General features: G+C 40.7%; 1 protein-coding gene across 1 annotated transcript in view; it reads right to left on the reverse strand.

Annotated features, from left to right (window-relative positions):
* Positions 1 to 1,998: 1,998 nt before the first annotated feature.
* The window catches only part of hfm1 (helicase for meiosis 1), a 116,193-nt gene continuing 94,010 nt past the window's right edge, over positions 1,999 to 24,181 (reverse strand). Inside the window, exons 28-37 of the mRNA XM_078219215.1 lie at positions 21,659 to 21,820; positions 19,833 to 19,846; positions 17,705 to 17,768; positions 16,117 to 16,250; positions 15,944 to 16,026; positions 15,676 to 15,782; positions 13,236 to 13,460; positions 12,976 to 13,143; positions 11,583 to 11,682; positions 1,999 to 2,056 (exon numbers count right to left, since the gene is read on the reverse strand). Coding sequence (XP_078075341.1) covers positions 1,999 to 2,056; positions 11,583 to 11,682; positions 12,976 to 13,143; positions 13,236 to 13,460; positions 15,676 to 15,782; positions 15,944 to 16,026; positions 16,117 to 16,250; positions 17,705 to 17,768; positions 19,833 to 19,846; positions 21,659 to 21,820 — 1,115 coding nt within the window. The remainder of the gene's footprint in view (positions 2,057 to 11,582; positions 11,683 to 12,975; positions 13,144 to 13,235; positions 13,461 to 15,675; positions 15,783 to 15,943; positions 16,027 to 16,116; positions 16,251 to 17,704; positions 17,769 to 19,832; positions 19,847 to 21,658; positions 21,821 to 24,181) is intronic.

Genomic DNA, 24,181 nt, shown 5'->3' on the forward strand with positions numbered 1-24,181 from the left:
TAACTGAGTCATATAGATAAAAAGGGGATTTGATCCCCTAGTTTGCGCTGAGTTAGCTGTCCTCAGCTGCGAAGACAATATGACTGCTAAAATTGGCCTCAAGGGCTCTGGCCTAGGGAGAGAAAATACAATAATCAGGGTTTTTGCTTCTAATCTCTGTTTCCACTGAACCCCTCCCACCCATTAGAAATAAGTGTGTGAATGCTGGATGTTGCTCCCAACAGTGAAATAGCTAGCTGGCATTTCCTGCCTAAACTCATACATGGAAAACAGCCACTTGAGTAAAGTACCCTGTAAGCGTGTCCAGTAGTTCTGCAACTAGTAGCCGCAGGAGTGGAGTAGAACAGAACAGATGAAGAGCGTAGACAAAAATAAAATCAATTTCCAAACAAATTGCTATTGCCAATAAAGAGGAAAAACCATTAACCTTAATAATTTCTCCCATCAATTACATTATCTATTGGTGCATAAAACAAACTGGGTCGAGATACTGGTGTCTTGAAGGAACATAACTTTATTCTTGCAGACAATCCCCTTCACTGAATTTGTTTTCAGATTCAATTCAAATTAGTTACAATACAATAAACTGACAGTAACTTGACTATAATCATCAAATTATCTCTTAACATTTATGCTTACAAGTAATTGTTTATTATTTTATATGTATATGCCTATTTTCTCCTCATTTTTGCTTTATTCATGCCAAACACAATTATTACTCTCCAGCTGAGAAGGTTGGCAGGTGTCGAGCATCTGTTTAAATTACTTTGTAATTAGTGGGTGCTGCAATTCGACAAATCCCTATGAGAAATTACATGTTCCTACATGTCACTTAAGTTAGCCAGCGGCTGAGCTTGAGGACTAAGGGAAATATTTGACACGTTACACTCAATTAAATGTGCGGTGAATTTCAACCATATACTTAGTCAACAAAGACAAAAGGCTTCAGATTCTGGGAATCTGAAATAAGAACAGAAAATACTGGAAATACTCAGCAGATCAGGCAGCAACTATGTGAAAAGAGACAAAGTTGACGGTTCAGGTCATTGACTTTTCACAAGAACTGGAAAAAGTTACAGCCGTAACAGGTTTGAAGTACGGATGCTGGGTAAGGGCGAGGACACAGGTGGAGTAAAGAAAAGGGAAGGTGTATATATAGGGTGGAAGGTAGGTGAGATTTAACCTTGCCTTCCACCCTATATATACACCTTCCCTTTTCTTTACTCCACCTGTGTCCTCGCCCTTACCCAGCATCCGTACTTCAAACCTGTTACGGCTGTAACTTTTTCCAGTTCTTGTGAAAAGTCAATGACCTGAACCGTCAACTTTGTCTCTTTTCACATAGTTGCTGCCTGATCTGCTGAGTATTTCCAGTATTTTCTGTTCTTATTTCAGATTCCCAGAATCTGAAGCCTTTTGTCTTTGTTGACTAAGTATATGGTTGAAATTCACCGCACATTTAATTGAGTGTAACGTGTCAAATATTTCCCTGCTAAGTATTTTCAGCATTTTCTGATTTTTATATATTTATTCAAAGTTTATCTTTTATAAACCAGAGCTGAAGCATCTTATTGTAAAGAAACATAATCATATACTCTGACAACAAATTACATTAGCTCTGAAATTTAAATGTGCCCTACGTGCCCTCATCTAAAATCCTCTCTGCTATTTTAGTGGAAGTGCTAATCTATCAAATTTAGATCGATTAACACCTCTTCTCAAATAACAAAGGGAAATTTCAGGCAGATGATTTAACTTTTTTCCACTAGTATCCAACGTTGTCAGTCATTACAGTTCAGGTATATAATGATTTGCTTCATGCACCAAATAAAACATCAATTTCTATCGTAAATAGTGACTAAATTCATACAAAAATTGTCACTTGGGTACCATTTCCAAATCATGTTCTAGTTGGCACATGCCTCAAACAGTTAAAGTGAGAGCCTGTGTAATTTGTTGAAGTTTTGCAAATTCTCCAAGTTTAAAGCAAATGATATTCTAAAATATGCCATCAAAAATGCCAAGCAGAGCATCACACTCTTCCTCTGAAGCATATCTGAAATAGACAAAATTTCAGTCAAATACAAAATAATCTGCAATACACACAGCAAAATAAATCATTAAAGTTCAGGTTTATGGTAAAGTACTGATACTTACATTTTCATGTTGTAAAATTCTGAAACTCTGTTCATTTGCTACCAATTTCTATTCTAAAAAGCATATTCTAATGAAATCCCACCTGGACTGTCTTTCGGTGTTTGTACTGTACGGGTGGAAACAATCTAATGGCCCGCTGTTTTTGCAATATTTCATCACATTTGGTTCAGAAGATTCAGAACTCAGTCCTCCCTTGGAATCTTGTACAAGGCTTGCATGATGAATAGTTCCAAGGATTTTAGGCTGCGATATAAAATTAACATTCATCAAAACATTCACCAAGAACCGTTTTCTTTATATTCTAATAAGTTGCGTACGCAATTAAAATTTTAAATAAAATAATTTATTGAATTTTTATGAAGCGGAAGCGTTAAAAAATGTTGCATTATTTGTAAAAAGCTAGGAACTAATGTGTAATGTGTAAGTGTTCCAAGGGGCCACATTTTATAGTTCCACTAGAGATTGAACTTACGTGTAAGTGTTCCAAAGGAAGCACATTCCATTGTTCCACTAGGGACTGAAGTTATGTGTAGGTGTTCCAAGGGACCACATTTCACAGTTCCACTGGGGACTGAAGTGATGTGTAGAGACAGTTCGATGGGGTTTCTCTTTTGATCCAGGCAGCATGGAAAAATTAAACAGAGTTTCTGATCTGTGCAAACTAAGGGTGAGATTTTTTGGCCCCTCCTGTTGGCAGCGTTAGGAACGGTTTAACAGACCTTCCAATTAAGTCCTAATTTGATGTCCATTATTCAATAGAAATCACTGATATATAAAGGAATCACAGATGGCACTATTTTGGTGGTGGTGAATTGTGTGTGAAGTTGAATCAAAGAAATAAAGATATTTTATGAAGAAGCAGAACTTGTGTCTCCTTTATCCTACAGCAACCGATAAGCTCAAACAGTGGCAGCAGAGGACGGTAGCTGGTTCCAGGTAAAGAGCTGCAAGTTACAACTTTTTGGAAAAAAAAGGAAGACTTCACTCAAATTCCAAATCAACGAAGGAGTGAGTAGGAGACAACAAAATGGCTGAATCCAGAATAAAAATGTCAGGATATAACTATCCACCATTATTTTCAGAAACTGAACTTTATGACCAATGGAGAAGTGAAGTCATTATGTGGACTATGGTAACTACTTTGGGGAAAAGGAAACAAGGTATGGCCTTGGCTCTTTCTTTATCTTATTGAAGTAAAATCAGATGCAAAGTGTTTTCCGAATTGGAGTTGGAACATTTGAACTCGGAAGAAGGCCTGGATAATTTATTAAATTTCATGGATAAGATTTATCAAAAGGATGACTTATTAAGTGTGTATGAAGCCTGGTCAGATTTTGATAGATTTTGGAAATCAGAGGATATTTCTATTGAAGAGTATGTGATGGAATTTAGTAGACTATATAAAAGACTGCAAAAACACTGCCTGGAATTTCCACAGTCTGTGTTGGCATATCAGTTACTGGACTGTGCTAAAGTGACCAATATGGATAGGCTCCTGGTTTTGACAGGAGTTAAGTTTGCAGTTAATACCTGATTTGATCAAATGACAGAAGCCTTAAAAAAAAAATTTAGGGAAACATTCTATCCCTACAGCTCTTATGACACAAATGGGTCAGTCTATGGTGAAGCAGAATATGGAAGATCCACTAACAGGATGGCGAGATCGTATGGGCACAAGCAGGCTATGAGAGCATGGCAGAAGATTGGGACCCAGAAATTATGAGGACAGAAACCCCTTTAATACCTATAGCAGGAGGAAGGATATGGAGAATGGCAACAAGAAAATGAACCTCCGAAATGCCGAGGGTGTGATAAATCGGTGTTTTCGGTGTGACTAAATTTCATTATGTTTTCAACTGTCTGAAAAGATTTAATAGTGTTTGAAGCTACACATGACATGGAAGAATCAAACGAGATAGTGATCAGAAAGAAGGCATTGTCCAATTAACAAGAAGTTTTACTCCTGTAATGAGAGTTTTAGTTGCGGAGTCCTTCAATTGTGCCATATTAGACAGTGGCTGCACAGCTACCATGTGTGGAATTGACTGGTTAAAATGTTACCTGGACTCTTTAAATGCTGAAAATCGGAACAAGGTTAAAGAATTCGAAAGTTCCACAAGTTTCAGGTTTGGGGATGATAATATCCTGAAGTCACTAAAAAGAGTGGTGATCTCTTGTAATATTGTCGGAGTGAATCGTTTCATTAGCACAGATGTTGTGTCAAGTGAGGTACCTTTGCTTCTGAGTAGACCGTTGATGAAGAAAGCACACATGGACATGGAAAATGATGAGGCAACAGTTTTTGGAAAAACGGTGGACTTACAATTTACACAGTTGGGACACTATTGTATTCTGTTAATGAAAAATAATTTTTTGGGTCAAGTGGCTAAGGAAGGGTTATTAGCAGCTGGAAATGGGACTTCAACTGATAAAAAGTTCATTGTGTTAAAGCTGCACAGGCAATTTGCGCATCCATCTCTTCGGAGGTTGAAAAATGTATTAAAGGATGCAGGGGTAAGAGACGAAGACTGTACTAAGCTTATAGAACAGGTCAGTGATCGGTGTGATTTGTAGGAAATACAGAAGGACCACCATCACAACCGGTAGTAACTCTACCTTTGGCCTGAGATTTTAAATGACATTGTGGCCATGGACCTTAAGATCTGGGATAAAGCAAACAATATATCCATTTTGCACTTTGACTAAATCTACAATCAACCATTGTACGTAGCAAAGAAAAGAGAGTAATTCTGGATCAGATCATGGAAAAATGGATAGAGAAAGGAATGGGCCCACCAGCAAAGTTCCTTACAGACAATGGGGGGGAATTTGCTGACGATGTGTTTAGGGATATGTGTGAAAACATGAATATCATAGTCACGAATACAGCTGTGGAAAGCCCAGTTAGTCATGGGGTGTGTGAGAGAAACCATGCTGTAATAGATGACATGCTCCAGAAAATTTTGGCAGATAGACCAAATTGCAAGTTAAATTCAGCCTTAATATGGGTGGTACATGCAAAGAATTCGTTGCAGATGGTTGGGGGCTATAGTCCCTATCAATTAGTATTTGGTAGGAATCCTAAAATTCCGTCCATTTTGAATGATCAGCCTCCAGCTTGGGAAGGGAGTACGATTAGCTCTGCCTTTGCTGAGCATTTAAATGCATTGCATATAAGTAGAAGTGCATTTCTGGAAGCAGAAGTCTCTGAAAGAATTCGCAGAGCTTTAAGGCACAATGTACGGCCATCAAATACCGTTTTTCAGCAGAGAGATGTAGTATAGAGAAAAGAGACAACTTTAATGAATGGCAAGGCCCAGGGAAGGTTGTAGGCATAGATAGCAAAACAATTGTTTTGCAACATGGCAATCAGACTGTTAGGGAACATTCATCAAGGTTAATGGGTACAGACTGCAACTTTGGAAAGAGCAGACGAACATGAGGAACCAGGGTCATCCGATACTTGTGTGTTACAGAACTATGAGGACCAGTTAACTGAAATAGACAGGGTACCTGTACAGAAACACAATATATCTAATGAACTAGAACAGGCCATTTTTCCGAAAGGACAGCTGCCAAAACTTGGTGCAAAGGTGACATACTTGCTTGAAGTGTTCAGTCAATGGAAGGATGCAACTGTCATTAGTAGAGCAGGGAAGGCCACTGGAAAGTATAAACAGTGGTTGAATGTACAGAATACAGGGGAAGATGTCAAGACCATGGATTGGGAACACAAAGTTCAAAAATGGAGGACACAGAAACGTAGCGCCAGTTCAGACAGTGAGTCCGATAGTGAATGTGATCACAGGAAGAGATCGAGAACTATTGAAAGAACATCCCACAGCAGTGGTAGCACAGAACAATATATCAGGCAGGATAGGGGGTGTAGTTTGATAGGGTATTGGAATAGGGGTAAGACTACAAATGCTACTAGGGGTAGAAGCCCACATGCTCGTGAGATTTTGGTGGCTTCCAATAAATTAGATGAAAAAGTTATAAAAGATGCCAAAAATCAAGAACAGCACAGTTGGAGTGAATTTGGGGTATACACGGAGGTACCAGATAGGGGACAAAGAGCTCTCTCTCTCCGATGGATTTGCACGGAAAAGGTGCTACCTGATGGAACTTAAGGCAAGGCCAGGCTTGTGGCAAGGGGATTTGAAGAAAACCTAGAAGACCAACATTTAAGGGTGGATTCACCTACGGCAGGAAAGGTTATTTTAAAGATCATCTTGGCTCTGTTAGCTACAAAGGCACGGGAATGCAAATCTATAGATATTAAAGCTGCGTTTTTGCACGGGCATCAACTTCAGAGAGACATTTTTCTCCGTCCTCCCAAAGAGGCAGCCAACACAGAAGGGGTACTATGGAAGTTAGATAAATGTGTATATGGGCTAAATGATGCGTCTAGAGTTTGATATTTTTTGGTAAGGTCGGTTTTGTTAAAGTTAGGCTGTTGCCAGTTGAAAGCACATCCTGTGATGTTTTACTGGCACGTGAAAGAAAACTTCTGGTATTTTTATGATGCATATCGATGATTTTGTGTGGGATGGTTGTAGCAATTTCGAAGCTATAGTAATCTCTGGGCTGAGGAAGGAAATCCAGGTTGGAAGTCAGGCTTCAGGAGTTTTCAAATATATTGGGCTGGAAATCAGACAGACTGAGTCAGGTGTCACTTTATGCCAGCAATCTTATCTGGAGAGTATCAACCCAATAGCAATCAGTCATGGTCGGGCTTCACAAAAGGACGTGATGGTTTCAAAGACGGAAAAAGAGGAACTCCGAAGTTTGGGCAGCTGAATTGGCTGGGTAGACAGATTAGACTGGATGTTAGTTTTGATGTCCTTGAGTTGAGTAAAAAAATGAATGATCCTACAGTGGAAGACCTAATGAGAGCAAACAAAACGTTGGCCAAACTGAAAATGCAGGAGTGTGTTTTGAGGTTCCCGTTCTTGGGTGATCTTAGGCACTTGAAACTCATAGTTTACAGTGACGCATCCTATGCCAATTTGTGATGGGGTTTCAAGCGCAGGAGGTTTTATAATATTCCTTTTGGGGGAAAATGTTGCCCCCTTGTGTGGGGAAATAAAGAAAATAAAGTGGTTAAAAGCACACTGGCTGCAGAGACACTAAGCCTTGTAGAGGCAGTGGATATGGCCTTTTATATATGCCAGATATTAACAGAAATTTTGGTTAGGGGATTCGGGTAAAGTACCCATTGAGTGTCACATTGACAATAAATCCCTGTGGGAAAATGTGCACTCCACAAAGTGTAAATGAGAAAAGGTTGAGGATCAACATAGCCAGCTTAAAGCAGATGCTGGACAAAAGGAAAATACCAAAAATGAAATGAGTCGATAGTGGCTATCAGTTATCCGATTGTTTTACAAAGAGGGGCTAGTTTGAAGAAATTATTAAGGAAGGATGTATCTTTCTGTGAATGTATGTGATGCGCGATTGATTCACACGGGAGGCTAGGACGTACCCGGGAATAAAGGCTTTTATTCACAACAAGAATAGAGCATACTGCTTAACAATACTATCCCAGACTAAGGGCTACTAGGAAGTAGCAGTGACCTTTATACTCCTGTAAGAAGGCGGAGCCAAACGGAGTGTACCACAGAACAATGCTAACAGGTGGAACACCCCAACCCTAACCCCAACAGTAACAAGAGTAACATATGTACAAGTACCCATAGTGGTAACCATCTATGGTTCACCACAGTATGTTTTTATTTTCAAATCTTAAAGAGAGAAAGGGGAAATAAAATATCAATTTTAAACAGATTAAAAACTTCACTAAAATAGTGCTATCAAAAAAAAATTTAATAACACATGCTATTCTGATATTTTATTATGTCACATGATGCAGCACATTCTATTGCAGTATCTATAATGTTTTTTTAAAGTATCAATTTTATGTTGAACTTGTACTGACATTGGTGCAAATTCAGCACCAAATTTAGCAGAAAAGCACACTTTTCCTTCTTTTCCCAGCTGGAATGCATTAATCCTGAAAGATGCTGCAGGTTGCCTTGTCAAAAATTGATAATGGCACCAGATTCTTTCTTGCTAATTTGAGTGGCAGTTTTGAGACCAAGACTTGCAACCTTTGGACTCTTAGGGGAATGATTTTCTTGCTACATTACCAGACTGTTACATGTGATAAATTTCTTTATGTTACAACTTACTGTTTCTTGAACTGTTGAGTTAAATGATGATGTAGAATTCAAGGAGCTGAGTTGTTCCCATCTTGGCAGATGCCCAGCACTAAGAACATCACTGAAAATATGTTTAACAGAAATTACTCATCACACATAATAGAAGTATCAAATTATAGGAATATTGTATCTTTTAAAAGTTGGACCACAAGAAAGATTTTTAAAATTGTATTTACCTATAAAGTTCTTCTTAATTATAACATGTCAGGGCCTGCTATATTCAATAATGGAGTGGAGTTTTGACATCTTGTTTGTAGTCATCAGACTCATTGCTGCTGCTGCTACTATACTAACTCAAAGAAGGGGGGGGGGGCGATCTTACTAGTTTGTCATGCTGGTCGATCGGTGTGGCGAGTTGGTAAGATCACGCAAGAGGCGCAAAATCGGGTTCTTTATTTTTTTTATTAGTGTCACAAGTAGGCTTACATTAACACTGCAATGAAATTACTGTGAAAATCCCTTAGTCACCACACTCTGGCGCCTGTTCGGGTACACTGAGGGAGAATTTAGCATGGCCAATGCACCTAACCAGCACGTCTTTTGGTCTGTGGGAGGAAACTGGAGCACCCAGAGGAAACCCACACAGACACGGGGAGAATGTGCAAACTCCACACAGACAGTGACCCAAGCCGGAATCGAACCCGGGTCCCTGGTGCTGTGAGGCAGCAGTGCTAACCACTGTGCCACCGTTCTGCCGGGTCGCATCCGGTTTCTCATCTCTCGTGATCTTTCTGGCCCCGATCTGCCAGCAAAATCGGGCGGCAGGCTGATTTTAATATTCAGCAGTTAATATTATTATTAGTGAGCCCAGACTGGCATCTGTGATGCCTGGGACCTCAGGAGGAGACTGATATGGAACATCTACACAGTACTACTTGGTGAATACGGGTCCATTCTCATCGAATTCTTCTCATTGCTATTTTAGAAGAGCCATTAATGTATTTATTTCAAACACTTGAAATTCTGTAGCAGATATCATTACAGGAGTGGGGTTATTGAAATCTTGAGTGCTAAACACAAATTTGGGGAGATTGAGACATCTCGTTGGTGGAAACGGGGCAGCAGCACCCCAAAAATCTTGGGTAAGAATTTACCGCCCCATTCCCGAATCCCTGCGGACGCTGGTATTTTGATAAGAAACTTAGAATAGGCTGCCAGATGGCTGTTTGAAACAAGTGCACAGCTAATTTAGGTATTTAAACTGGTACTTTAAAGAAGCCCAAAAATGAGTAGTTATTTATTTTTGTGGAGTCAGGAGGAGTACACAAAATATAACCTGGGTTGCTGCTGCATTCGGTCATACTGAGAACAGATTTCCCCACCGCCTCTCTGAGCTAGCTTTTTCCTGGCTCAGGGGCCGGAGACCTGGAACCAACACATTGCCCAACTCCCCAGGGTACTCTTTTTACCTCCTGCAGCTTGCTATTCTTACATAATTTAGACACAGCCCTTAAAATGGATCAGGCTACCAATTGCCAGCTGCAATGATCTGTCAGGCAGCCTAAAAACAACAAACCTGAAAATCTTAGAATGGCAATCTACCCCATTTAGAGGAAAAAGCAGCTCGATATAAACTTATTAAGCGTTCACAAAATAATGTCACAATATAAGGCTGTAACTTCCGAGTTACCCGGCATTGAATTTGGGGAGTATCCCAAAAGTATGCTGGGAAATTCCTCTTGGAACTTACAAGTAAGGGTTTGCATGGCAATTGCTTGAAAGTGCTAACCTCCTCTGGGCAACTGCGCTGCATTGGGAAACCATTGGAAAATGCAATTTAAATGGTTCCGTCAAGGTTACATCAATAGTTACTCTGAAAAAGTTAGAATTAAAACCTCATCTAACTGCTGGGTAATTATCCCCCCATATGACATCCCCAACCCCGCACGGGAGTCACACACCCCAACTACATGCCCTCGCTCCCGCCCCTCCCCCACAGTTTTCCTCACCACCCTGACACCCCAAAGATTTTTCATACCCATGGACCCGACGCCAGCCCTCCCCGCATTGAACTATAGAAAAGTTACAGTGTAGAAATAGGCCCTTTGGCCCAACTTGTCCATGCAGCCCAGTTTTTGCCACTAAGCTAGTCCCAATTGCCCAGATCCCTCTATACCCATGTAACTGCCTAAATGCTTTTTAAAGACAAAATTGTACCCACCTCTACTACTGCCTCTGGCAGCTGGTTCCTGACTCTCTCCACTCTGAGTGAAAGAATTGCCCCTCTGGACACTTTTGTATTTCTCACCTCTCACCTTAAACCTATGCCCTCTAGTTTTAAACTCCCGTACCTTTGGGAAAAGATGTTGACTATCTACCTTATCTATGCCCCTCATTATTTTATAGAGCTCTATAAGATCACCCGTAAGCCTCCGACACTCCAGGGAAAAAAGTCCCAGTCTATCCAGCCTCTCTTTCAGATGCAGATCCAGGTAAATTTTAAATAAGTTGATCATGTCAGGCTTAAACACCAACTTTAGTGAATTCCAGATGCCCTCCACCCTCTGACTGAGATTTTTTTTTATCATGTCCCCTCTAATCAGTCTACCTATCACCTTAAATCTATGCTCCCTGGTTATTGACCACTCAGCTAAGGGAAACAGGTCTTTCTTGTCTGCCCTGTCTAGGCCCCTCATAAGTTTGTACATGTCAATTAGATTAGTCTCCTCTGCGCTCAGGAAAACAACCCTAACATACGCAATCTCTGCCAGAGCTTGAGAAGTGAAGCCATGAAGAATGTTCTTGTATATCTCTTCTGCACTCTCTCCGGAGCAATTATGTCCTTCCTGTAATGTGGTGACATGAACTGTACACAAAATTCCAGTGTTTTATACAGTTCCAGTATTACTTCCATGCTGTTGTATTCAATACCTCATCCAATAAAGAAAAGCATTCCATATGCTTTCTTGACCACCTTGTCTACCTGTTCTGCTACTTTCAAGGACCTGTGGACATGCACTCCAAGGTCTCTCACTTCCTCAACCCCTCTCAATATCTTACAGTTTATTGAGTATTTATTCCTTTGCTTTGTTTGCCCTCGCCAAATGCATTACCCACAACCATTGATCCCCCACTCCTGATCTCTGACCCCCCCATCCCACATGTGACCACCACCACCCCCCCCCCCCCCCCCCCCCACCCCCCGACCAATGCTATTTCCAATCTTGCCATTATGTCACTAAGCAATCATGTTGTAAAACTTACCTTTCATGTTTGTCATTAGTCATTTGGTTCTGGAATGTCTTCAAAGGATTTTCAGGCAATTGGTTGTACTCTAAGTTATCATATATGCTCAATGAAGGATCTATTTAAATAATACAAATATTAGAACATTTTTAGATTCAATTGACTTTTTATCACTTAACACCTTAAGCACACCAAAATTATCGCTCAGCAAAACGGCTGAAATTTTAATGTTGTCTCATGGAAATTAAAGAATTGTTGTACATCATGAGAACTCAGCAATGCAACAGCATTTAAAAATAACTGTTTGAAACCAAGCACACTAAAGCGGACTTTAGGATCCACTTTCTCCACTATGTGGAGAAAGAAATACTTGTTTGAAAATTTTCTTCATATTCATGTATTAATTTGAAATGGGATGAAATTGAGAATATTGAAATATGGGCCAGAATCTTACCACCGTTCATGCCGGCCGGATTTTCCCATCCCGCCGCAGTGAACAGGGATTTAGCTGGCTACCAAATTCTCCAACTTCACTGCAATGAGAGCGTGGTGTGAACGGCAGGTAAGATCGCGCCCATGGTATTTTCAAGGAATTTCCTACTGTCAGTTGTGGCGTCGTTGGTAGCTCTCTTGCCTCTGAGTCACAAGGTTCCAGCTTCAAGTCTCACTCAAGGGCCTGAGCAGAAAACCAAGGTTGACAGTCTGTTGCAGTACTGAGGGAACTGCTATCTTTCAGATGAGACATTAAATAGCAAGGCCCCATTGGCCTGCTCGGGTGGTTGTGAAAGAACCCATGGCACTATTTCGAAGAACAGGGGAGTTTCCTGGCCAATATTTTTCCTTCAATCAATATCACGAAACAGATAATGTGGTCAATATTGCATTGATATTTGTGAGAGTTTGCTGTGCACAAAATTGGTTGCCACATTACAACAGTGAATACACTTCAAACGTACTTGAGTTGTAAAATGCTTTGAGACAACTGGTGGTTATGAAAAGCACCATATAAATGGTAGTCTTTTTTCTTTCTTTTTAACAAATTAAAAGAATTGCACAAATATATTTTTGTTCTCAGAATAGAACCACATCAGTAATGCTCTTGTGGTGACCACCCAAGGTGAAAGTCAGGAGACTCAGAAATTTGAGGTTTATACATCACACAAGAACACGCAAGAAATAGGAGCAGGAGTAGGTCAGCAGGCCCTTGAAGCCTGCCCCACCATTCAATACAATCATGCCTGATCTATGCCAGCCTCGGGTTCCTTTTCTGTGCCATTCCCTCATAGCCCTCTATTTTTTTTGATATATCAAATATTTATCCACCTCCACTTTAAATAAAAGTTCCTATTGGCCAATGTTCTTCATGGATGGCTGTGTGCAATTATTGCTTTTGCAGTTGGGACAGGAATACCTGAGTATAAGGGTGCAAAAAAAAGTAAGATCATTGTTATCTTCACAGTCAGTGGCGATATCCCAAGCATCGCCATTGATCGGAAGATCTGCGCCATTAATACTGGGACAGCGTAGTATTTTTGAAATTTAGTAGCAACCTCTTCAGTGTAATACATTTCATTAACCTCTGTTTATAATCAGTAAAAACTTCAATTCACCAAACAGAGATTAATTATCAGTTTAGAGGTCTGGAAATCCCAAAAAGAGTAGTACTATTACCTGTTTGGTAATTCATGTTGATTTCCTCTGAACTAACAAAATTGCTAGCATTTATCAGCTTCTCATCATCAAAGTCATTCCATAAGTCATCTCCTAAGTCAAAATTCACATTGATCTCTTCTGGTGACCAATAGCCACTCTCATCTGCTTCAGTAGAGTTGTGGGTATAAGACTCTGCCATAGTTTGGTGTGGTGGAATCACTGTTGAACTTTGTTGTGCTGAAGCTGCAGAATATTCCCATAACAAAGTTGTTAAACAAAACTTTTAATGATTTTTGACAAAATATTTTCCATTAAAGGCTCTCCTCCACACCACGTGGCAGTCACCAACTAAGATAATTGGAAGTTTCTTATGGACTTATGTTGCAGTTGACCTTGAGCTCTCTGTTACAAAGGAAGTGTGAGAGGGTTATTCTTCCCATCTTTATGCTGAAATGCCCAGCAGTTTCTTGGTGCTTTGAGCTCATTTCAATAGCTGGTAAGTACAAATTTGCCAAATGAAGTGCGGCATCACAATGCACCATAATTCCAGCAATCAACGTAGCCATGTTTATATAAATTAAGCAAAGCTGATTTTATAATATGGAACCATAATAGAAAATAAAGCCATTAGTTAATATTTCTTCATCATGGAGGATCACCTGCCCATTACAGAACAAGTCTGAGTTTTATTCTACAGAAAGCAATGGAATAAAAATCCATAATTAAGGACCCCACGCACCCGGACATTCTCTCTTCCACCTTCTTCCTTCTGGAAAAAGATACAAAAGTCTGAGGTCACGTACCAACCGACTCAAGAACAGCTTCTTCCCTGCTGCCATCAGACTTTTGAATGGACTTACCTTGCATTAAGTTGATCTTTCTCTACAACCTAGCTATGACTGTAACATTACGTTCTGCACTCTCTTCTTTCATTCTCTATGAATGGTATGTTTTTGTCTGTAGAGCGCGCAAGAAACAATGCTTTTGACTATGTTAATACATATGACAATAATAAATCAAATCAAAAAATCAGGTGAATTCTATAATATATGAGTGACACGGTGGCATAATGGTTAGCACTGCTGCCTCACAATGCCAGGGACGTGGGTTCAATTCCAGCCTTGGGTGACTGTGTGGAGTTTGCACGTTTTAGTCGTGTCTGCGTGGGCTTTCCTCCAGGTTCTTCGGTTTCCTCCCACAGTCCAAAGGTGTGCAGGTTAGGTGGATTGACCATGCTAAATTGCCCTTTAGTGTCCCAAGATCTGTAGGTTAGGAGGATTCGCCATGGTAAATGTGCGGGTTTACAGGGATAGGGCAGGGGACTGGTAGGCAAAAATATACCCCAATTATGTATTGGGAATGTTGTCCACAATTCACTGTGCCCATACTTAATGGTGCTGCATAGAAATGTAGATGTCTGGGCAACTCCTTTTTAAAAATTATTTCACGGGAAATGAGTGTCGCCGGCTAGACCAGCATCTATTGCCCATCCCTGATTGCCCTTTGTAGTGGTGAGTTGCCTTCTTGAACCACTTCTTTATAGTCCACTTTTTATAAGTCCTTAGCCCACAGTTTATAACATTCTGGATTTCCTTTTAAAATTACAGATCATGATTCTAAAGATGATTGTAAAGAATAATCAAAGTAAAAAGTAATGGCCTTCCAAATAGTCCAATGATGATGATATCCTTAACTTTAACCAGCTATTTCAATCAATGTAGATAACGCTACAAATTACTAAATATCACACCAGTGAAAACTAACCCAACACCAACTCAACACCAAAAGAGCCTTAGTTCCCAATAAGGGTCTTTATCCAAACATTTGTTTGGATCTTTTTCTTTTCAAATGGTGGATGATCTGCTCTGCATTTCCAGCATTTTCTGTTTCTATCTTATTTAATTCACTCTAAATGTAAAACCCCATTGTTAAAATTGGGTTCCTTGAATATTTACAATGAATGTAGTCATTGGAAATACTTTTGGCTCCTATTTTAATGACCCCATTTAAAAATAAACGGACCAATGCCTTTGTTAAAATATGATGTGGGGATGCCGGCGTTGGACTGGGGTAGGCACAGTAAGAAGTCTCACAACACCCAGTTAAAGTCCAAATAAACCTGTTGGACTTTAACTAGATGTTGTGAGACTTCTTACTTTGTTAAAATAGTTTACAATGATCCTTCATACAAATGAGTTGGTTCTAAACAAGGGCTTCAAGATCAAGTGCTGAACATTCCAGATGGCTGTAGGATTCCTTGCTGCCATCTTAAAATAAGAATTGCAATATCATTGTCTGAAGTTGTGTAGATTACTGTCAGTGAGATCATCTCAATATGAAAGCAGTACCATCGACATTGCTAACTACAAGACCAAAACTTAAATCCTACTATTGAACAGGCAAAATAGCACCAGGGACAGAGATGGCATCAAAAAAAAATGATCATAACTTAACTCACCTTCATCATAATATGGTGCCTGTTGTTGTTGGCGACTTCTTACATTGATATCTAAATGATTCTGGTTTTGAGCTTGAGCTGCTGCACCATGTTTTGTTTCGTAATACCTTGAAAATGATTGAACATTAAAAATGTGATGAAGTTTAATTCTAAATGCAATAAATTGCGTTATACGTATGACAGTATGAGAATCATCATAGAAACCCTACAGTGTAGAAAGAGGCCATTCGGCCCATCGAGTCTACACCGACCATGAGTATCGCTTTACCTCGGTAATGATGACAATCGAGGTTTTGCCCTGTAAGCAAACTGTTGAAGATTTACAGGCCCTAATTCATTTATTGTCTGTACCTATTACAAGAAAAAGAAAATGCAATGTTTAACTCTTTTGATCTTTACAAAATAACATTTTGAAACTTTACCATGACACTGTAACGTTACCTTTAGTCGTTTAACTGATGGAGCAGATGAAGTCTCACTTCTGCTTTTAAGGTCACTGAGATAGGAAGAAAAATTTGTTGGTGTTGTTACTTGCAATGTAGCGCAGTTCCGCCCTACTGATACACCAGATTTACCTAGAAAGACATACCATGCATTAGGGGAAATAAATCATAAGTGCACTGAAAAACAGAAATCTGTTAAACTAAAGGAGGACAAATTGATGGGATCTGGTGAAATGTATTGAAGATCCTGGGGAAAATGGGCAAGAAAGAATGGAACAAAGAACAAAGAAAATTACAGCACAGGAACAGGCCCTTCGGCCCTCCAAGCCTGAACCGACCACGCTGCCCAACTTAACTAAACCCCCTACCCTTCCGGGGACCATATCCCTCTATTCCAATCCTATTTGTGTATTTGTCAAGACGCCCCTTAAAAGTCATTACCGTATCCGCTTCCACTACCTCTCCCAGCAATGGGTTCCAGGCACCCATCACCCTCTGTGTAAAAACATCTGCCTCGTACATCTCCTTTAAACCTTGCCCCTCGCACCTTAAACGTGTGTCCCCTAGTAATTGACTCTTCCACCCTGGGAAAAAGCTTCTGACTATCCACTCTGTCCATCCCTCTCATAATCTTGTAGACTTCTATCAGGTCGCCCCTCAACCTCCGGCGCTCCAGTGAGAACAAACCAAGTTTCTCCAATCTCTCCTCATAGCTGATGCCCTCCATACCAGGCAACATCCTGGTAAATCTTTTCTGTACCCTCTCTAAAGCCTCCACATTCTTCTGGTAATGTGGCGAAACACAATTGAACACTATATTCCAAGTGCGGCCGAACTAAGGTTCTATAAAGCTGCAACATTACTTGCCAATTTTTAAACTCAGTGCCCTGGCCGATGAAGGCAAGCATGCTTTATGCCTTCTTGACTACCTTCTCCACCTGCATTGTCACTTTCAGTGACCTGTGTACACCCAGATCCCTTTGCCTATTAATACGCTTAAGGGTATCAATATTCTGAAGGCCCGAGAGGGTCCCTTAAGGGTGATGGAGGCCCTAGAATTTACAGTCCTGATAATAAGTCAGATGGGTCTTAGGTAGACAGATGTTGAGGTAGCAACTATATCTCCTGATGTTGGTCTTATGAGACCCGGCAGATTTTAGCTCCTGGGCCTCATCTATATGGCCTCAATCAAACTTCTGCTCAAAACTGATGGGAAGCGGTCACTGACTGACATGAGTGCAATGTCAGGCAACAGGAGGTTGGAAACTAAAGGAATGACAGTCGGGTAAGTTGTGGGGTAGAGAAGCTTTGCAGCAGTGGGGCAAGAGGAAGAAACCAAAGCCAGGAGAAGCTGAAACTCTGTTAGTGGCTCAGAGAAAAACATTATAAGACTTACCTTTCTGGGCTTCTTTCGGCAACAATTCTTCTTCCTATCAGGTTGGCCTTTAGCAGGAAACCCCTCACCCCATGCAGGCAGAGTAAAAATACCCCCAAGCATTTTAAATTACGTTAGGAGTGGAAATGTGCTGAAATATTTAACTAAGTATATGTTCAACAGTTATTAACGTCTATTTATTAGTACTTACAACATTCATGACCACACTTGTCTTTATTCTTGCAGTAATGATTACAGACTCTTTTTCCAGGTTCGGTGTAGTTATGTTCACTGGTAGATTCTGTATTTACAATGTGGAATACAATGGAGACAAGGAAACTTAGTGTGAAATCATAGAAATCATAGAAACCCTACAGTGCAGAAGGAGGCCATTCGGCCCATCGAGTCTGCACCAACCACAATCCCACCCCCACCCCCACATATTTACCCACTAATCTACGCAACTCAGGACTCTAAGGGGCAATTTTTAACCTGGCCAATCAACCTAACCCGCACATCTTTGGACTGTGGGAGGAAACCGGAGCACCTGGAGGAAACCCACGCAGACACGAGGAGAATGTGCAAACTCCACACAGACAGTGACCCGAGCCAGGAATCGAACCAGGGACCCTGGAGCTGTGAAGCAGCAGTGCTAACCACTGTGCTACCATGCCGCCCGTGAAGTTAGCTTCAAATGTCAAAAGCTTACCTAAGAATTTAAAAAAATGTTTCTTGCGAATATCTGTAACATGTTGAAGATTATTTCCTGAAATGATTTTGCAATGTGCTGACATTTTACTATTAAAATGTTTTGTTGTATAGATGATTGCAGAGACCCTTTAAGCTCTCAGATTGGTCTGTGCTCAACACATGGTCTAATTAATGATGTAGTGAGCAGTGGCTGGACAACAGAACAAAACTTTGTCTTTTGTTTCAGCAGCTAGACTGAGACACTATTAAAATAGGTCAATATGTACAACTCTGAATGTGCCCCCTTGACTCTGGCTGTCTGATACCAGCTGTTTTGTCTCGCGTGCACCAACACCTAACTAACAAGGCCTAGCAGCAACCGTCTTTTTAAACATACATTAAGAGAAAGTGAGTGCTGAATACATTCAGCCTGTGGATTTGGAAGGGAGCAAATGTAAACCCACTATTTAAGAAAGAAGGGAGAGAGAAAACTACATCATCAATAGGGAAATGCTAGAATCTATTATAAAGGATGTGATAACTGGGTACTTGATGGCCTAGTGGTACTATCGTCAGGCTATTAATCCAGAAACTCAGCTAATCTTCTGGGGATCTGAGTTCAAATCCCACCACGGCAGATGGTGAAATTTGAATTCAATAAAAAATATCTGGAATTAAAAATCTACTGATGACCATGAAACCATTGTCGATTTGTCGGACAAATCCTTTTGGTTCACTAATGTCCTTCAGGGAAGGAAATCTGCCGTCCTTGGTCTGGCCTAGATGTGACTCCAGAACCACAGCAATGTGATTGACTCACAACTGCCCTCAGGCAATTTGGTTAATCTCATTGCACTCCCTATATACTGTGGCTAGTATATCCTTCCTTAGATAAGGAGAGCAAAGCCGCAATAAATGCTGGCTGGCCAGCCAGCGACGCCCATGTCTCACGCATGAATATTTTAAAAAATGGTGGGATTGGGCAAAGTCAACATGGATTGTTTCAAGGAAAATCATGTTTGACAAGCCTGTTGGAGTTTTTTGAGGATGTTACGAGCAGGATAGATAAGCAAGAACCAGTGGATGTGGTGTATTTTGATCTTCACGTGGCTTTCTACAGGGTTAGTAAGCAAAATTAGAGCATATGGCATTGGGAGTAATATAATGGCATTGGGAGTAATATACTGGCATGGATTGAAGATTGGTTAATGGACAGAAAACAGAGTTCAGGGATAAACAGATAATTCTCAGGTTAGTAGGCTGTGACTAGTGGGGTACCACATGGATCAGTGCTTGGGCCCCAGCTATTCACAATCTATATCAATGATTTGGATGTGGAGACCAAATGTAATATTTACAAGTTTGTTGATGACTCAAAACTTGGAGGAAATGTGAGTTGTGAGGAGAATGCCAAGAGGCTTCAAAGGGATTTGGACAGGCAACAACATGGCAGATGGAATATAATGTGGGAAAAATGTGAAGTTATCCTTGGTTGGAAAAACATAAATGCCGAGTATTTCTTAAATGGAGAGAGATTGGGAAGTGTTGGTGCCCAAAGGGTGTTATTGTCCATAGCTAACATGCAGGTGCAGCAAGCAATTAGGAAGGCAAAAGGTTCGCAAGAGGATTTGAGTAAAAGAGTAAGGGAGTCTTGCTGCAGTTGTATAGAGCCGTGGTGAGACCTCACCTGGAATATTGTGTGCGGCTTTGCTCTCCTTATCTAAGGAAGGATATACTAGCCACAGTAAATAGGGAGTGCAATGAGATTAACCAGACTAATTCCTGTGATGGTGGAATTGTCCTATGAGGAGAGATTGGGTGGCATGGTGGTACAGTTGTTAGCCATGCTGCCTCACAGCACCAGGGATCCGGGTTCAATTCTGACCTTTGGTGACTGTCTGTGTGGAGTTTGCACATTCTCCCCATATCTGCCTGGCTGTCCCCAGATGCTCCAGTTTCCTCCCACAGTCCAAATATATGCAGGTTAGTTGGATAGGCTATGCTGTGACAATACTGTGCCTTTAAGAAATGTATTTTAACCATGTTTCTCTGCAGGAGGTTTCAAACAGGCCCGAGCATTTTATTGGAGCCGTGATGTCTGTAGTCGGTATCATTTATTGCTGCTGAGGCAGTATAATTGACATCATGTTTATTTTAAATCTGGAACACAGCAAGTGGAGACACGAATTTAGTTGCGATCTTTGGAGGAGCTGAAGTTGGGGGCATAAACAGAAAGTATTCAGGAATGTACTCTCTTTACCAGTGCCCTTCCAGCAGAAAGAGTTAGAAATAATTTGTGGTGTTTTCATAAGATTGTGTAAATTTGCAGTTAATGAATTTGAGTTCGCTCACTCTCATTTCACTGCAGGTGGAGGTCTTGGTAGTGAGCCTTTAATCTTTCCTTTCTGACATTTCTCATCACCTGTAGCCCAGGTCTAGCTGTCCTATACTCCAGACTTTCAATGTAATTTATCATCGTGGGTGCAAGTATGGAAGAAAAGGAGGTTTGTAAAGCCTTCGAGCTCATTTTGAGGAATATTGGCTTACAATGGATCTTGTGGAATACAATGAGCTCCTGCATGAAGAAGGGAATCTGAAGATATTGTGAAAGAAGTAGAACTGGTTGACCAAATGTTGCATGGCGCTGATTTAGTCACTTTTGTCCATCTGGTATCCCTCACTTTCAATTCATTCTTAGTGAGTGCATTTGGGCGATTCTCAGTGTACCACAGCAAGGTACGGGTTATTGTGTCCTAACATAGCCATTTCTCCAGGAGAATGTTAAGAGTAGTATGCAGTGTGCTTTAAATAGTTGGGTCATTCATAAGACTCAGTTGCTCAGTGCAAAATAAATAAATTCTTCTCCCCTAGTATGTATGCGTACCTCAATAAATGGAACAAAGGAAACATCCGCAGGCTGCGTTCCTGATGTGCACACACCTGCCCCAAGGTAATAGAATGCCTGGTACCCACTAATTTATCATAGAGATACCTGGGAAGACATCATCAGCCCCTATGAGGCTCCATTTCACTCTTGAGAATAAGAACAATAGGAAGAAAAAACCCGCAGGCTGTTTTTGGGGATAGAATGGAACCACCAAAGGAATTCAGTTTTGAACGATTTGTGAAAAGTGAGCACAACACAGGCAGGCTGTCCCTCTGCCAGATAATATCTACCTCCTTTCTGTCTTAACAGGACTCTGATAGGCACAGCTCCAGATTCCTCTGGGCAGACAAGAAAGTCCCTGACAAGAAATCTATTAAACAACTCCAACGCCCCAAATAGGAGGACAGGTTATCTGTTTCAAAAAATTGTAATTAATATGCCTTTAAGGAATAATTTCCTGGAAGATGCCCTTGTCAAAAAAAGTCTTGCTTTCAGCCCTCCCAACTCAAACATCTTCCCTGTAACAAAAATTCATGATTCAAACCATTTTTTACACTGACCGACCCCAAAAATTAATCAAAAACATACCGTTAATTGCATTGATAGTGGGAACCATCAATGATTTTTCTGTCTTGTTCTGCTTTGCTGATTGTGTGTGCTGTACATTAGATTGTTCATGAATAATGTGAGTTCCAAACCTCTTTGGCCCTGAATAAAAGGCTGAATACTTCTGCTGAATGTCCAACCCAACTAGATGGAAAATGTTAAAAAAAAGTAGCAATTTGTTAATAATATGTGTCTGCTCTTATTCAATTACCTACTTGACCTATCAACATTATGCCTTCCCTCATGTCACTCCATATGATTAAACCCACTACGCTGAGGACTAACAGCTGAGGATCTGTGCTAGGTGGATTGGCAGCAGGAAAACATCCACCAGAATCATTCTCTCATTGTAGATTCCACTGCTCATCCACCTGGCTCTGAGCTCCCGTGGCGACAGTGGGCCCTTTTAAACCATTTCCAGACTGGCCAAAGTGTCTGTACAGCTACCCAAAATCAGTTGTGTTGCCAGGCTACTGCTGTGGTGCAGTCCAAATAATGACTCACATTATCAACGTGTGTCTGCTGGCTAAAGTTGAAGGTGGCTTAAAAAAAACTCCATCTAGCCACTGACAAGGCAATTGCTTGGCTCTTTGACTATGCATATGCTCAATAAATAAATAATGTGTATGAGCAAAACCTAACAGCTAAACCCAATGAATTGAAACATGGCAGCCTCTAAATGTGCCTCGCACAATGGGGAATTCAGGCCAGGTGAACAGGGTGCCTCTGCAAATGCTTTCCCACCCCTCTCATTAGGCAAGACAATTGCTGGACTTCTCAACTGGGGTGATGTTTTCACCTGACTGATACATGTAAATCAGGTACCTTCCCACTGAAGAAAAACTCCAGAAGGCATAATCCCAGTGTAAATACTAGGCGCCAGATTTTTCAGTCCCAGCATGTCTCCAAAGTGCCTCGCACAGACTTTAAAAACGGAGGGAGAGAATCAAATCTAGTATTTCCAGCAGTGATAAGGGGGCAGTGGGTCGAGAGGCCGCACACTGCTGTCCTGATGTTGCTGGCACCATTGCAAAGTCCCTGAAGAAAACTATTAGAGGATTTGGCAGGGCTGTTTCCTCTGGCTGGAAAGTCTAGAACTAGGGGTTATCGTCTCAGGATAAGGGGTCTGTCATTGAGGATTGAGATGAGGAGAAACTTCTTCACTCAGAGAGCTATGAATTTATGGAGTTCTCTCCCCCAGAGGGCTGTGAGTGCTTAGTTGTTGGGTGCATTAAAGACTGAGATTGATAGATTTTTAACACTAAGACAATCAAGATATGGATGTAGGGTGGGAAAGAACAGTTGAGGTAGAAGACTGGCCACAATTTTATTGAATGACACAGTAATTTGAGGGATCATTTAGTCTATTCCTGACCTTATTTATTATGTTATGAATCAAGAGAGATATGCCAACCTTCCCCAGTTCTTGAGTTTAGTTCACAAGGGTTCTTATGAATACATTAGTAAGGTAGGATCCTCTGTGCCTAATGAATACACTTACATAAAAATCATCTCGAGAGATCTGGGTTATTTCCAATTATGAAAAAACATATCAATGAGAAGTAAAAACTGTTATTTATACCTGCTTCTATCTTTGCTTCTTTATAATTATGTTGTTGAATAAAACAATTAATCCGGGGCCTGACAATTCACTGGAATGGAAGGGGTCTCAGACTTAGCCACATTGGCGTTGGAGCCCTGATTCTGGAAGTCCCACCACCAAACCTGGCACCCAGTATTTTTGCCAAGGGGGATGGTGTGGGGCAGGGGAGGTGCAGCGGGTTGCAGTTGCATCTCCATGATTCACGGAGGCAACTTAATAGATAAAACTGCAGCGGTCTTCAAACAGATCTAATTTTCGTTAGTGGGATGTGCGAAACACAACATGTGGGCTTTAGACATTTGAGCAAAAGGTCTAAAGCTGCTGGAGTAATTTGGAGATGTAGGGTACTCTTTGGGAATGTTAAAAGTAGAAATGGATGTGTTTTTTAAAAAGTGGATAATTGCATTGGAACTTTCAAGCAATCAAGGCACTTAAATCCCCAAGCTCTTTAAATGAAATTAATGCTTTATGACTGATTCCACAACTTAACTTATCACTGTGGATGACGGGGGAGGGAGGAGTGGGGCCTGTAAGTTCTCAGTTTGACTGACAGCCCCAAATCTTTGATTTAGAACAATGAATACAAATATGCATTTGATTAAGGGATTAAGTACTTGAATAAATTTAAATATATCAAATAGGTTTTTAGTCAATGAGAGTGTTTTTTAATGGTGAAATTATCAATGAACACAGAACTTTATTTAATCTCAGAAAGGCTCCTGCAGTCTGATCATGGTAGATACTGGGTTAGTCAACATGGAGCGTGTAAGGACAAAGGATGGTGAGTGAGGGGGGCATGGGTTGGCATGAGACAATTTGGCATAAGGTCTATAAAGGGCCATTGGTGGTAGGTAGAGCGAAGTCTATAAGTTGCAACGAAGGGTGTGAGGGACTGTGGGGGG

This window comes from Mustelus asterias, chromosome 8, assembly GCF_964213995.1.
Source record: "Mustelus asterias chromosome 8, sMusAst1.hap1.1, whole genome shotgun sequence".
In the NCBI taxonomy this organism is placed as follows: Eukaryota; Metazoa; Chordata; class Chondrichthyes; order Carcharhiniformes; family Triakidae; genus Mustelus; species Mustelus asterias.